Below are 16271 nucleotides of genomic sequence, written 5' to 3'. Positions count from 1 at the left end.
CGATCTTTTTGCCATGGAAGAATGCTGAGGCTTTCTGACAGCTGAGGCTTATCTAACGACACAAAGGCCTGCTTGTAGCCTCGGCCGCTAGTGTGGCGTAGCCTGGTGCGTAGCATTGCGGTTAGCCTGTTGACTCACCATGTCACAGATAGCAAGCTTCTACAATAGATGAGTCGGCCAAAAAGGCTTACTAACTTCACACGGCTGGAGCCGTCTGATGGGCAATGGGCCACAGGAGGAGTTAGTATAGTATAGATGAAGGCCTCAAAATACATTGGTGGCCAGAAAAGGTGTATGATTGCAATCCACAGAAAAACTATAGACTTTAGAGAGAGAGAGACTAATGACACTTCTGCCAATATTTTCAAAGATGTTGCTAGATGTTTAAATCACAATAAGTATGATTTTTGTTGATAATTACCTTAAAGGGATAGTTCGGGTGTTCTGAAGTGGGGTTGTATGAGGTACTTATCCATAGTCAGTGTATTACCTACAGTAGATGGCGGTCGGCACGCCCCCAGCTTGGAGAAGCAGACAGGAGTTACTGCACAGAACCAAAGCAATGTACTGCTGTGGACGGGGGCAGCAGCAAAATGTATTTTAGCCATCTAAAAGAAAGGCAAACCTAAAAAAATCAATATCAGTTTAAGTGTATGCTACATTTAGAATATTTTAACCTCTTTACCTTGCTGTCAGACAGCCTTTTCTGATGGGGAACTGAAGCCATTGTATCCATCCATGCTCTAGCCAAAGCCACCAGACTCCATTGAAATAAACTGTAATTTTACATTGCAGAACACGGGGGTTGCTGGTCTCTGGTTAGTTTGGATTCACCAAAGGGACACAATAACACAAACTAACTAACCGATCGAGGCAGCGGTAGACCAGCAACTCCCGTGTTACAGTTTTTTTTCAAAGGAGTCTGGTTGCTTTGGCGAGAGCATAGTTAACGGCTTCAGTTCCCCGTCGGAAACATAGACTGTATAGCTGTCTGACAACAAGGTAAACCGGTAAAAATATTATAAATATAGTGTACACTTACACTGATATTGATTTTTTTAGGCGGGCCTTTCTTTTAGGTGTCTAAAATATGTTTTGCTGCCGGCCCCGTCCACAGCAGTACATTACTTTGTTTATGTGCGGTAACTCCTGTCTGCTTCTCTAAACTGAGGGCGTGCCGACCGCCATCTACTGTAGGTAATACACTGACTACGGATAAATACCTCATACAACCCCACTTCAAAACACTCAAACTACCCCTTTAATATATGTGTGGGGGAGTTAATAGAGTAGTTGATTAGTACCATTAGACTCATCTAGCTCGGCAGGTGCTGAGGTTGACTTTGAAATTTCAATTTGTGGGTTGTATACCTCAGTCACTTACATTTTCAAAGGTTCAACAATGGAGGACAAAAGCAAATGGCATAATAACGCTAGAGATTTCAACTGTGCCCATTATTTGTTCTAATAACAAGGGGATGGAGAGCCCCTTTAATATCTGAAAGTGAAGTGAGGCACTACAGCATCCATGCACAGTGAAACCAAACCTATAAATAGGTCGAGGTTTAAGTAAATTCTTTGGTGGTGTGGACAGGCCTCATCTTTTAGCAGACTCTAAGAGATTCTGATCACGCTACTGCATGATTCAGACATGGAAGTCTTCCCAACCACCTCGACTAAAAACACAGCCTGGGGGAGGCATTATATTATGTCTGCAGTAGATGCAGCTGAGCTCTGGGGGGGTAAGTCAAATATACTGGAAAACGTTTAGAACATCGGGGGTTTCTTCTTCTAAGAACGAGCTGAATAGGAAAAATTCTCTTCCTGATAGAAAACCGTCAGACACATGTTTTCAATTTCTCTTAGCCAAGGGGCAAATTAAGAAGCCAAATTCTGAACCACAAAAATGAAGAAACCATGACACCATGGTATGAGAGAGAAAATGAAGAGGAGGGAACTGAGAGGACTGGCATGTCAATTCAAGGCATATGGGAAATTGATAATACCACCTTCACTGAAGCATTCAGGTCTCACTCTACTATATACACACTGTAATGCTTTAACATACCAAAAGGGATTTCAGACTTCATCTGAGAGTCAGTGGTGATATTTTATCATGTCTTGGAGGAGGATAAATTATATGTGCAACAATTCCCCCTGCAGCTCCTGTCTCAGGTGATAACCAACCCACATTCTATTCCTGGAAAACATGTCACTAAATGGGTCAAGATCACGACTAGAACACCACAGAGCAGCTCCGTCTGTAGTGAAATTGGATTATGGGGACAGCGGCGATGCAGTGATACGGACCACTACAAACGTTGGCTGTGATAAATGCATAAGCTTAACATATAATTAAGAGATTTGACTTTTAAAGCTGCAGTCGGTAACTTTGAGCAAATATGATAAAAAGTTGTTTTTTAATAAAATTGTCAAATCCTGACAGTAGTGCATGAGACAGATAATCTGAAACAAGACTCGATTGGTTGTTTTCCATCGGGCATGTTGAAATCTTGCAAATGCCATTAGGAGCACTAGGAGGACACAGAGGAATGTAATTTTACAGATCACCTGTCTCATGCACTACTGTCAGGATATAGTGACAGTTTTATAAAAAATAATAACTTTTAATCATATTTGCTCAAAGTTACCAACTACAGCTTTATCTGTCCATAGTGTCACAGGTAAAGTTAAACACGTGTTTGTTTTGGATTACATTTTTGACCACGGATACCAGAGCATTTTCAAACTACTCTACAAGCTGAACATATTTAAAACACATTAGTTGAAACACTGATATAATGTATGGTTGTCTTGTGAAATCTGAAAGTGACAACGCTTCTGCATTTTCAAATTTAACTTAATTAGTGTATATATGGCACAAGATTTAAAGGCTTAAAGAGGAAAAAGTGAAGAAAATCATTCCCTGTTACCCTACATTTTGGGCCAGATGTGTTTAGTTTTACACAGTGGGACTTGCCATGAAAAGAGCAAGAGGTCAAGCCATCTCTGTGATCAAACAAGGCCCACCAGTAGGGGCACAGAGCAGACAAACAAACTGAAACCAGGGGTGTTTATGGAAGAGGCCTGTCTTTGGCTGAGGTAAGAGAGAAGCCATAGGGGGAGGTAACAATCTGTAACCCAGAGCCACTAAGGAGAGACGACCCAGCGAAGGTAAAAGTCTGGCAATGGTTAAAAGATCGGTCACGCATACTACGTGGGAGTGTGTGTGGTCAGCATTCATACAGAACAGCAGAAAGCTCAATGCCCTCTCTGTCCCCAAATAACGACTGATAAATATCAGACCTCACTTTCACACAAGAGTGCAAAAGACAGAAGGCTAAAAGTTAAGACTAATGTGCATACCAGTTGAAATGCTGCCCATCATTTCTAAATTATATAAACTGGGGGTGAAATTCAATCTACAGCTGTGAGAACCAGGGGATCTGTGAGTTTTAAGGTTAATCATTCCCCTGTGTGGAAAATACAAACTGTTACAAAAACACAATCTTTGAAGGGTCCAGGTCTAAGTCACTCACGTATATGAGTCCCGAATAGTAGCGGTCCTTCAGGTTGTGCAGCACGGACGCCTCGTTCAGGCAGGTGAGCTCGGCCATGTCCTCCACCTTGCTGAACTTGGGCGGGTTCATCTTCTGGATGTCGTCCTTGTTGATCACCACCTTCTTGCCGTTCTCGGCCAGCTCCAACTGCACCTCCTCGCCGCGTTCCTCCCGGATGCTGGCCGCCTCAAAGCCATGGCGCTCAGAGGGTATCCACACCAGCTTCTTGGCCGTCCAGTCAGCCTGCGTGGCTGGGTTGTAAACCACAGCCCGGTCCACAAACAGGTACCGCTCTGGGTCCTCTTGCCCACTCCGATGAGACATCTTACTGGGGTTTACCAGAGCAACGTGGCCACCTAAGAACAGACAGGATGCAGGGAGACATTACATGTAGGACATGAAATATCAGAAACACAATACACCCACCTCATGTGCTCTTTAAAAGCAAGTGGTGGAAGAACTATTAAGACCTTTTACTTAAGTAAAAATATCAATACTACAGTGTAAAAATACTTTTTTACAAGTAAAAGTCTTGTGTTCAAAGTGTTACTTAAAGGGACTGTTTGTAACTTTCTAAGTGTATAAATGTACCGGGTCGGGACACATGCGCGCTCGCATGTTGCCGGTGTCCCCGCTCCTCTGCCTGCTTGCCTTCATTCAGACAGCCCGCGCGTTCTCGTGTACTCGCTCCACCTCTAGACGTGAACGCGCGCTCACTCCACACTGCAGAAAAGTTAGTTTAGCTCTGAGAATATCTAGTGAATGTACAGTGGACGTTTGTGCAGAAATAAATGCTGCAGCTCATCCAGACCAACAGAGGTTTCCCGTGTCTTGGGAAGTGACGGGGCTCTTCAGAGAGAAACGTTGTTGTCTCGTTACCGACCGGTTGCCGGTGTCTCCCTGTTCACTCCGGCTGCGGGCGGAGGGAGACGAGTTTCTCGCTGCAGAGCCCTGCTGCCTCAGCCTGCGCTGAGGCAGGAGAAGCAAACACAGTATCAGCATTGATTCATGGAGAGACCTCCGTCTGGTCAGCTAACATTACTGCCAAGCAGCTGAAATATAGAGTGATATTGTGGTTTTAGGTGACGTGTGTCGCCTCACTGTTTTGAGCGATGCTCATTCATGTCTATTTAGAGCGAGCACAAGCTCGAGCCCGACCCTGACTTTCGTTGATTTCACGGCCACAGGTGTCGCTGTTAAGAAGCATTTCTGAAAGTTACAAATAGTCCCTTTACGTAGAAGTACAAAAGTATTAGCATCAAAATAATTAAACTATCAAAAGTAAAAGTACCCATTATGCAGAATGACCCATTTCAGAATAATATATATGATATTATTGGATTATAAATAGTGATGCATGTGTACATCACTTTAATGTTGCAGCTGGTAAAGGCGGAGCTTTATATATTGCTGGGTAACATAACCTGTGATAATACATCATAATGAATTAGGGATGCACCGATCCGACTTTTTCAGTCCCGATACCGATACAGATACCTGTTTGATTAATAAGCTGTATGCCTCACTGTGTGGAAGTGACTGGGATCATTCTTTTATGTGTAAGGCAACATCAGGCTCGACTTAACCATTGCTTTCCTAACTTTGTAAAACAAAATGTAACAAATAAATATATAGGTAACATAACATAAATTCAACAGGAATTACAATTCAAGTGTGAACCTTTTCAATGCAGCAACAAATTGGTCAAAACAAAAACAAGAATTATAATTTCAGTGTATAATGTAAATAGTATAAACAGAATTGAATTGAATAGATCGGCCCCATTGTCTCCGATATCCAATCCAGCTATTTGAGTCAGAATCGGCCCGACATCTCATCCGGTATCGGTGCATACTCTTAATGAATTAGCTGATTTATTTTTTGACTTTCTATTAATAATCTGAATATGCAAAGCAACTAAAGCGGTCAAATAAAGGAGTAAAAAGTACAATATTTGCTTTCAAAATGGAGTGGAGTAAAAGTTTAGAGTAAGATAAGATGTAGATACTCAAGTACCTCATAACTGTACTTAAGTACAGTATTTGAGTAAATGTACTTCGTTACATTCCACCACTGCTAATAGCCCTCTATGTCTCACTTTCTGTGATCAGTACAGACTCAGTAAGGGATGTTTTTTTAACCTTCACTTTATCATGATCATTTCCTTTTGTAACTAACATACATATTTAAAAACTGTATGACCAACCACATTACAATCAGATCATTGTGTGTGATAGAATGCATGAATGAATGAATATATAGTTTAGGTTATATAATAACCTCTTATACTCTCATATCTGGTATATAACTAAGTAATGCACAGGACACAGTGAGGGATGGATAGGGAAGGTATGTCACCAGTTCAGAGCATGATGACTAGCACTGAACAGTGACATGCAGGGAATGAAATTAGCACCTTAAACACCTGCCAAATAACAGGGTAAATGTTGGCTGTGGCAAGTGAAATTTCAGGTCACCTGCCACCATGGCAGACAGATTTTCCTTATATTAAGAAATATTAGTTTTAAAAAGCAATTCTACAGCCTAAATTAAATATATGGTAACACTTCATTTTTACAAATCCACAATTTTCATGGTAATTAGGTGATAATTAGCAAGTAACTTTTAAATTTCTTTGGAATAACTGCCAAATTACCCAAATATTTACCTATAAATTTATTGAAAATTACTTTATTATAAACATTATTTAATAATTATATTTCGCTATTTCTCAATGGCTGGTAATTTATTTAATACATTTCCAAGAAAAGAATACAAAGTTAATTGATATGCTTTATTTCCATGTCTGCTCTAAATAGATAATAATTAGCAAATAACTTCTTTGAAATGTCTTTAAAATCTCCCTGAATCATGACATCAGCTACCAGGTTACATTTGTGTAGACAATAAGTCACATATTGGTGAGATCTGTGCCTGATAAGAAGAGTCTATTAGTTTTGGTTTTCCACCTCTGATGAAGAGCAGTGCCTAAGGGCCCTATTTTAACCATTATATACTATTTTAGTATATAATTATTAAATAATGTTTATAATAAAGTAATGTTGAGGTAAATATTGGGGTAATTTGGCAGTAATTCCAAAGAAATTTCAAATAGGTAACTTACTAATTATCAGCTAATTACCATGAAATTTGCAGACCTGTAAAATGAAGTGTCATGCATTAAGGTTACATGATATATTCCATAATTCTTCAGTCTGGTACCACTGACTCAGTGTTTACAATTTTAAAGCTTTCTACATATAGATTTCCTAAGTGGCTGGTAGAAATGTTCAGTGACCTGCCACAGTGGCAGGTGAGGAAAAGGGTTCATTTCAGACCCTGGTTACAAGTATTAAAAGTTGGACTACATTTTAACACCAGGTTTTAGTATATAGGTCCGACAGCCTGAATAATAGATCTCTGCACAGTGCGCATACTGCGTAGGCTTCACCACCAAACACGACAGATACAACAGGACGTCGTGAATGACACATTATTATTATTCGACATTAGAAATCATGCAGGTATAGAAAACAACCCACCAGATAATATCTACACTTGTCTATAAAGATAGAGCTTATAAATACAGCAGATAAAGATGACTGAGCATTGGCAAGTCCCCAAAATAAAGGCACAAAATGAAGGTACACCAGCAGCAGCAGCAGCAGCAGCAGCAGCAGGGGGAAAAGTTACTGCTGTGTGCTCCTGTTTACTAAATAAACCTATAGCTAATATCTGCACAAACTTAAGTTTCCAGAGAGACTTCCACCCAGTGATGGTCAACAATAACATAATGTTTATTACCTGGTTTAGTGAGAGAAAAGCAGCAGTCAGATCCTGTTCAACCGAGCAGTCCTCTCTCTTCCCCCCTGAAGATGCGACCCTGTGTGCGACTATAGCTTGCTCCACGCAGCTGAATGAAATGCAGGCATGTGTCGGTGGCTCCGGTATGCAGCAGTGTGCACAGGCTCAGTGCTACCTCTACACTGTGTGCAGGCTCAGTGTTACCTCTACACTGTGTGCAGGCTCAGTGCTACCTCTCTACACTGTGTGGCTCCTCCTAAACAGAGCAGCACACTGGACCGCCTACGACCACGGACTGTGCTCACATAGAGAGTGACCATGCAGATCAATACACCACCACCACTCTGCAGATGAGTCACCTGATGCCTGTCATGATCTATTTAACTCACCAATAAACACATTAATAAAGCACTTATAATGAGGATTATTATGGTTCAGTAAATGCTTTTTTTTAAACATCTATCCCCCAAATATCTATGCACTGCACACACCCACTAGATGCAGCCCGCAGACAATTGGGCTTTCACTTTGCAGCTCTCTCTCCCACCCTCTCCATCATTGGCTGACAGAAACCAACCCTCCAATTTTGCAAACCAATGACATGCATGCAAAAAAAATGATTGATATTGCAACTGTTGTTTGCCTGCATTATAAATAAGTTAAAACAAATAAGTTGCATCATCACTGCTGAACATCCTGGTACCTAGTCTCGATTCTTAACAAAATACCAATAGTTTTAAACTGCTGACTCCATATTACATATAATTCACAACTTATACTTAGTTTGTTTTTTTTATTAATTTATTATTATTATTATTATTATTATTATTAATTTACTTATCTTTCTGTGTTATTGGTTGGTCCTTTCCTTTTTCCCTTTTGTTGTGTATATGTTTAATTTATGTTTCTATCGGATTGAATTAATTTATATGTATAAATAACAAAAACAATTGGGCTTTCACTTTGCAGGTCTCTCTCCTACCCTCTGCACCATTGGCTGACCGAAACCAACTCTCCATATCTACAAACCAATGACATGCATGCAAAAAAATGATGATTGTGTTTTTGGTCCTTTCCTTTTTTTTCTGTATGTTTAATTTATGTTTCTATCGGATTGAATACATTTATATGTATACATGTAATTGTTTATAAAAAAAAAAACTTTGCTCATTTAATGGTGCTGTAATATTGTTATAGTGATGAGGGGGAATATTATCTGTTTATCCAATTATTTCTGTGATTTATTGGATTTTGTACAGAATACCAATAAAAAGACTTTGAGCAAAAAAAAAAAATACCAATAATAAGATAAATACAAAATATTTTTTTTAAAGACATGTATCCCATTCAAAGGTCATTATATTAAGTCATCATTCCCTTCTCCTGCTGTCAAATGAAACACCCCCCTCTTGTGTCTGAAAGCCACAACAGCAGCAACAAATCTCACAATATCACTCTACCACAAACACAAACTTTGTTTTTTTACAGTGGCATTTTATTACAAATGGAAAAAAATCTCATAGAGAGGCGGCAGAGAAAGCATGTTTCTGTAATTAAAAGGAACAGTGTGTTACATTTCGGGGGATCTATTAGCGTACTTGGCAACCTTGAAACCTCAAAAATAGGGTGGATTTCAAATCCAAAGAGGGGGGCTGAGTTTCAGAGACTTTGTTTCCTGCATTCTGGTGACTTTAAAAGAATGAAAATAACAAAATAATAAGTACACTGAAATAACAATTTTATGTTAAAAAGGCGTACTTTTAATTCTCAGTAAAGCAAACTAAATAATTCACTGGTGTGAACTTGAAGAATCTCTGGCAAACTAATATTCATCAGTTTTTATGACTTCATTCATTCATTATTTTGCCCCTGCTTGAGTAGTTCTTTCTCTTAGTACTCCCTATTTCTTTATCCGTCTCTCACTCACTGTAGTCCTTTTCAGACACAACACGACAACTGCGACACTGCTCTCTGAAACCCATTATTTCCAATGGCTTGCGCTGCACCAGCTTTTCGTTGCTTGATGTGATGCATGGCGAGCGCAGCTCAAACAATGTTATGTCGGTCGCAGGCATATGTTAATATATATATTATAATTTTTGTCCGGGTGGAAACAGTAGGGCTCATGTAGGCGTTACCACAGTTTTGCACTCGGCGGCTCACGTTACCATTCTTGGAATGGGAGGAGTGAGAGGAGGGGTACTCAGTTGGTTGCAATCTGCAACCACACCACTAGATTCTGCCAAATCGTACACACTGTTTCTTTAAATAGCTTCCATACTAAATGTTGGAAAACATGGTGTCGTCATGATCAAGATTTACATCGAAAACAAGAAAGACATTGCATTGTTATGTACAGTTTGTTAATGTCGGAGGCTTCAGCGCCCTCCCCTCCATGCTGCTCCCCCCCTCTTCTTCATCCCTCCTCTTTCTTCTCCTCCCCCTCCTCCTCTTCCGCCTCCTCTCACTTTCTTCCTCACCCCGCTTGCTTGTTCTGTGTCATCCCCATCTCCGTCTGCTCCTCTGGGCCTTTTCTTTTTCTCATTTTGCTCCTTCATTTCCTGAGGAAGACATTCCAGGACATTTTTTCTTGACTTAATCTTATTTTTGGGTTGATTTTTTTCAATATACAATACAGATATGATTGATCGATGAGTGATTTCTTCTATAAAATGTCAGAAAATGGTGAAAAATGTTGATCAGTGTTTCCCAAAGCCCAATATGACGTCCTCAAATGTTTTGTTTTGTCCGAAAAACTCAAAGATAGTCAGTTTACAGTCATAGAGGAGTAAAGAAACCAGAAAATATTCACATTTAAGAAGATGGAATCAGAGATTTCTTTTTCTTAAATAATTACTCAAACCGATTAATCGATTATCAAAATAGTTGGTGATTAATTTAATAGTTGACAACTAATCGATTAATTGCTGCAGCTCTAAACATAACGTAATGATGTCATCATGAGCGTGCAACATGATGACACGAAAGACAGAAGCCTTAGCTTTCCACTGCAGTTATTATGGTTTATATTTTAAATCGATTTAAAACAGGATCATGCAACAATCTCCCGTGGGAGGTCCGTTTTTAAAGGATTAAATATACAGAAGTGGAATATGCAATAATATTTACCCAGCCCATTTTACACACAACAACATGGTTTTCCATGTTTGAGATAGTGTCTGGAAAACATTCAGAAAGGTGATGACTTACCATCCTAGCAAACCTCTGGGCCTCGCTCACCCGCTCTACCAACATCATCACTTCATCTTCCTGGGTAGGGAACGCAGGAAGTTTCTTCCCAATCAGAGATTTCAATTCGCTGGAACAGCTCCACGTCATATCTAAGATAACAGAATATGTCAGTTTGATGCAGTCAACTACTTTCACTTTTTTCCCCCCTCAACATTAACATTGGAAAAACGGTGACAGACGAGCACATATCTGCGTTTTAAAATTGATTTTTAAAATGTGTTAATAATGAAGCCAGAATGATTTTTTCAACAGAGAAACAGGAAGTTCTTACTGAGTGACAAAAGTGATGGATTTCCCAGACCGCCCTGCTCTGCTGTTCGTCCCACTCTATGGATGTAGTCCTGTGAGGGCAGACAGATCACAAGATCCATTCAAATCAAATTAAACTAATGAAGTCATCAAATAAACCAGCAACGCAGAGCGCCAGCCCCAGCGTACCTTTGAGTGAGTGGGGATGTCATAGTTGATGACGCAGTCAACATGAGGAATGTCCAGCCCTCTGGACGCCACGTCGGTCGCCAGCAGCACCGATCGAGACTTGGACTTGAACTTGGTCAGCGCTCCTAGACGTTTGTTCTGACCGACAAATGGAGGAAGAACCAGAGAGTGAATAAGGCATGAAATACACAGCAAAAAATACAGCGAAGCTCTTGGCACTGATGGAAGTGCTCCCAGAAAAGCTTAATACAGTATGTGAGTACATCAGATCAATTATGTAGGGATTATAATTACAGTAAACTAACAAAAACAATGTAGACTAGCTTGGCTGTACCAGCGTGTACACAGCACTTTGTGTTTTCATGTTGTATTGCTGTACAACACAAATCCAGAAGAGGGTGCTGTTCCTCCAGCCCAAATAGAGCCAAAGCTATTCGACATTCACACAATGGCTGAAAAAGAAAAGCTCTCTATTGTGGCAGATAATGTAAATGTAGTCTAATAATTTCTTCAAACATGGCTCATCTGCTTATGGTAAAAATACTGACAATGATATAACAGTGACAATGATCTGTTAATGTTTATATAGGTTACACAAAAAGGACTTTACATTACAAAAAGCCGAAAGATTACTCTACATTTTGACACCATATATTCATTTCACTACGTCTTGAGGCTGCACCCAGTGTTCCCCGATATGCAAGCAGCAGCGGCGCCGCAAAAATAGGACCACCGCTGCTGAATTTTGTTTTTTTTTTAACGAGAGGAGAGGGCACCTTCTTATATTTTGCACAGCGAATGCTTCATATATATATTGCTTGCATATATATGAAGGAAGCAATGCTCATCAGGGATTCAGTATTATCATTTGCTGGAGGGAAAACAGTCCTGCAACTTCACGTGAGTGTCGCACAATAACGTTACAGACAGCAAACTAGGGTTATTAATCAACAGTGAATATTCTGAGTTTGGGGGTGGCTCTTCTTGCAGCGGCACACGGGACTGCTGTAACCGGAGGAGCGCTTTAAACTCTCGGTTAGTAGGCAGCACGAACTTGTGTCATTAAAGTAGCACATTTCCTCTGTCTCACACTCTGAGGGTTCCCTCACACGTTTTTTTTTTTTTTTTCAAACAAAATGTGTCAATGAATCCACAAGTGTCTCATGCGCGAAGGACATCACAACGCACAAAAGCTGTCAATCTCTGAGACAATTTGATAGATTCCCTCAGAGATATTAACGTTACACATCATTTGGTTAGGATTCCCTTAAAGAAACATCATTAATGTAAGTTATTCTATCACTGAAAATGTCATTACATTTAAGTAAATTAACACTGTTTGATAATACAGAAGTGTGGTGATGCAAGTTAATTTATTATGTTCAATAAAAGGTGTATTTCCCTAAATCTTGATACACCTCATATGTAAGCTAGACAGACATTTCCCCTCGTCTGACATCAAGAGCTCAGAGGACAAATGTTTGCATGGATTCATGCGGGTGTGAGAAAAGACCTAGTGTGTGTGTGTGTGTTCGTCTGAAGCTCTACCTGACTCATCTGGCCATGAAGAGGAATAGCAGTGATGCCAAGGTTTCTTAACAACAGCGCCACCCGCTGGGCGTTGTTACACGTGCTGCAGAAAATCATGAATGAGTTGCCGGCCAGCTCGTTCAGGATGGACACCAGGTAACAGTCCTGCCACGGGAACACGCACAAGCACAAAACGGTATTAGGATCTCCAATAACATACCATTATGAAGTGATTGTGCAGCTTGCAGTGTATGGTTTTAGTCACTAAAACGTGAACGGAGGATGCCTCGTACCTTGTATTTCGATGGTATGAAGACGTAGTATTGCTGCAGTTTGTCTACTGTAGAGTATTTGGTGGACACCGCACACATCACAGGATCTTTCAGAGCTGCTCTCTGTAGTTTTTGGACCTGGAACCAATAGAGTGAATGTCAGCACAAGAAAACCTGCAGTACTAGCAACCAGTAACACAGCACAAAGCAGGACCATACGGGTCACATGCTGCTCCAACTAGGCCTGATTAAAGCCTTCTCAGTGTTTCTCTACCTTTTTGGTCATGGTGGCAGAGAACAAGAAGGTGCGCCTCTCTCTGGGAATCACCTTCAAGATTTTATCCACCTGGCAAAAGAAAGAAAACATACTAAGAGGAAAAATACCTAACAGCGTCACACGTTGAATTGTTTTTGCCGCAATAATCAAGTTAAAGAAAAGAATATTTCCACTCCATTATGTTCCTTCATAATAAATACAGAGAGAGCATAACAAATTGAGTTTCTAACTACCCACCTCAGTCTCAAAGTCCATGTTGAGGATTCTGTCTGCTTCGTCCATGACCAGGAACTTGAGAGCTCGTAGGGAGAAGCCCTTTGTGTTCTCCATGTGGTCTATCAACCGACCAGGTGTGGCTGTAAAGACATTGTGTCAAAAAATCAGTTGTTTAAATTGTTGAATATTGAAACAACTTAGGGGTGAGCGATATTTCGAATATACTTGATGTATTGCGGCTTGTTCTATGTGGGATGTAGTAAATGACTATATTGCAAACATTGAGTAAAAATATTAATTGTCACGTCATTTTTTTTAAACCCCCGACATGAGATGATTTAGCGTTTCACTTCTCCCGCGGCTTTCTCCCTCTCACAGACACTTTCCTGGGCGAGTGTGTGTGGCGTTTGAGCACTGACTTAAAAATAAAAGTGTTCTTCAGGTGAATGTGATAAGCAATTTGACGTAAATTCAATAAGCTAGTCTGTCAATAATACATAAATAAAGATAAATACATGAATAAAATAAAAGGAATAAATATTAAATAATAAATAAAATAAATGATAATAAAAAAAAACTACCGTCTGCAAACTGTATTTCGGAAAAAAATTGAATTTCAATTGTGTGAATAATTTAGTTTAGTAGTTCAGATTAGTCCGCTAAATGATCACGCTGGTATGATCATACGCATCAAAGGGTTAAATGAAACAGTTGTTATTTTAGTGAAAACATAAAAATATGGAGACATATATCATATATCCGGACACAGCCTAAAAATATCAAGATATTATTCATTTTGCGCTGCCCTAAAGACAACCATCTAATCAGTTCAGCACTAGCAAACATACACATGCAGAAGACCACAAATTGACTGTTGATGTGCTACAGTGTGTAAAAAAAACGTATGGTCTTACCAATAACAATGTGTGGTTTTTTAGCCAACACCAAGGACTGGGACATCATATCGATTCCTCCAACTATGACAGCTGCAAAAAAAATGAAACAAATTTTAGGAACAGAACCATAGAAAGTCATCTGCATCACTTCAAACCAGTTATTAACCTTTAGTTGACACTTACCACATTTAACACCGATGCTGGAGCCCAGAGCCTCAAACTGCTCAGCGATCTGAAAAGCCAACTCTCTGGTAGGGGTGAGGATGAGGGTGTGGAGCCTCTGGGGATAGGTCAGCAGGGACTGCAGGATGGGCAGAGCGAAGGCGCCCGTCTTCCCTGAACCGGTCTCTGCCAGGCCGATAACATCCTTCCCTGCAGTTCAAGAAGACGATAGAGACGGTTGTTAGAGAAGTTATGTATACTGAATAGTGGAGGAAAGTTACTATGTGCATTTAAGTACTGTACTTGAGTACAAGTAATTGCACTTTATTTTATGGGATTTTCTAAATACTTTGCTTTATAATTCTACTCCATTCAATTTTAGAGATATACTGTACTTTTTACTCACACATTTATTTGGTAGGTTACATTTTGAATGCAGAGCTTTTACCTTTAATGGAGTACTGAGGTACTGCTAGTTTTACTTATATGCAAAATATCTGAATGCTTCTTCCACCACTGATTTTAGGGTAAGGAAACACAGTGGCAGTAAGCAGCAGCCCTCTCTGATGGGAGTCAGTACTGTGGTCACTCACCTTGCAGGGCTACAGGTACAGCTTCTACCTGAATCTTAGTTGGAGTCTTCCATCCCAGCTGTTCACAAGCCTCACAGAGGACCTCAGTGACACCCTGTGGACGGCAAACACAGAGTACAGACATTTGTTAAATTGCTGATAATGTTTTGCTACCAAATTACAACGTCAGATAGCAGGCTGGCATATTCCAGATGATTCAAGAGCAGCTGGAACTAGCTTAGTTTAGCTCAAACTGCTATGCTGCTGGTTGTTTATGTCGCTAAAAGCATCTCTTCTTCGCTCTCTGAGATAAACCTACCAGTTCCTTGAAGGTCTTCACTGCCACTTCGTTCTCACCGCTATTAACCTGACTGTTATCATCTTCACTGCCCGAACCTTCGAGTGTTTCATCAATGTTTGGCTTCACACCTTCCACAGCGTCGTCCGCCATGCTGCTCTCTCAACCAACGTGTCTGTCGTCAGATGTGGACTGCGCAGGTGCGGAAACGAGTTCAAGCCGCATTGGATCATGGGAATTGTTGTTTTTAATAGAGATAGATAGATGGATAGATGGATAGATAGATAGATAGATAGATAGATAGATAGATAGATAGATAGATAGATAGATAGATGAACTGTTCATATACACACACATTTTTATTTATATAATCACTAACAGCAAAAAAAATTAAATAAATATACAGTATATATATATACATATATATACATATAAACTGGAAAAAGAAAGTTCGGAAACTTGTGTTTGGTGGATTATTTCTCTGTTGTTACAATGCTAATTGGCATTGTATTTTACATCGTTGGAAAGCCTGTTTATTTACCTTCACAATGATGTCCAACTTGTAAGGATCATGCATTTGTGGGATGAGCAGCACAGCTGATTATGTGGTTAGCGCCCAAGAAACATTTGCCAAAATGCTCTGCCAATAGTAAACGGTGTATTCTCCTGTTGGTATTGACTCTTGTTTTGAGTTGTTTGGTGGATTGGATGATTGAACTCTATATCAGTAACAAGGAACAAACAAGACATATCGGCTATTTTACACTTTATTAATTTAATACACCGTATATATGTATATATATATATATATATATATATATATATATTCATTAGTTAATTTTCAGTAATTTTTTATTTATTATTACTTTTGTCAGTTTAAGTTATTTCAGTGACCATTGTGGGTTTTTCTTTCTTTAACGGAAGGGTACCAACAATTTTGTCCACGTCTGTATATATGTGTATATATATATACATATATATATATAAATATATA

The 16271-nt window shown here is 39.7% G+C and overlaps 2 protein-coding genes across 6 annotated transcripts in view; both read right to left on the bottom strand.

Moving 5' to 3' along the window:
* The window catches only part of LOC119501457 (myosin-10), a 77957-nt gene extending 70083 nt beyond the window's left edge, over positions 1-7874 (bottom strand). For all 5 annotated transcript variants that reach the window (XM_037791828.1, XM_037791827.1, XM_037791830.1 and 2 more), the window contains exons 1-2: positions 7365-7874; positions 3540-3916 (exon numbers count right to left, since the gene is read on the bottom strand). In XM_037791828.1, coding sequence (XP_037647756.1) covers positions 3540-3884 — 345 coding nt within the window. In that variant the 5' untranslated portion in view covers positions 3885-3916; positions 7365-7874. The remainder of the gene's footprint in view (positions 1-3539; positions 3917-7364) is intronic.
* A 963-nt stretch (positions 7875-8837) lies between these two features.
* ddx47 (DEAD (Asp-Glu-Ala-Asp) box polypeptide 47) lies at positions 8838-15494 on the bottom strand. The gene is given in 14 exon segments (XM_037793413.1): positions 8838-9925; positions 10575-10673; positions 10675-10705; positions 10888-10930; positions 10933-10957; positions 11055-11192; positions 12603-12749; positions 12878-12994; positions 13131-13202; positions 13371-13489; positions 14264-14335; positions 14429-14617; positions 15001-15094; positions 15299-15494. Coding segments are annotated over 14 exon segments (1461 nt in total). The 5' UTR covers positions 15431-15494; the 3' UTR covers positions 8838-9742.
* Between the last annotated feature and the right edge of the window lie 777 nt (positions 15495-16271).

The sequence above is a fragment of the Sebastes umbrosus genome, chromosome 14 (assembly GCF_015220745.1).
Source record: "Sebastes umbrosus isolate fSebUmb1 chromosome 14, fSebUmb1.pri, whole genome shotgun sequence".
Classification (NCBI taxonomy): Eukaryota; Metazoa; Chordata; class Actinopteri; order Perciformes; family Sebastidae; genus Sebastes; species Sebastes umbrosus.
Note: the sequence above shows the minus strand (reverse complement) of the source record. Positions and strands in the feature narration are given on the sequence as shown.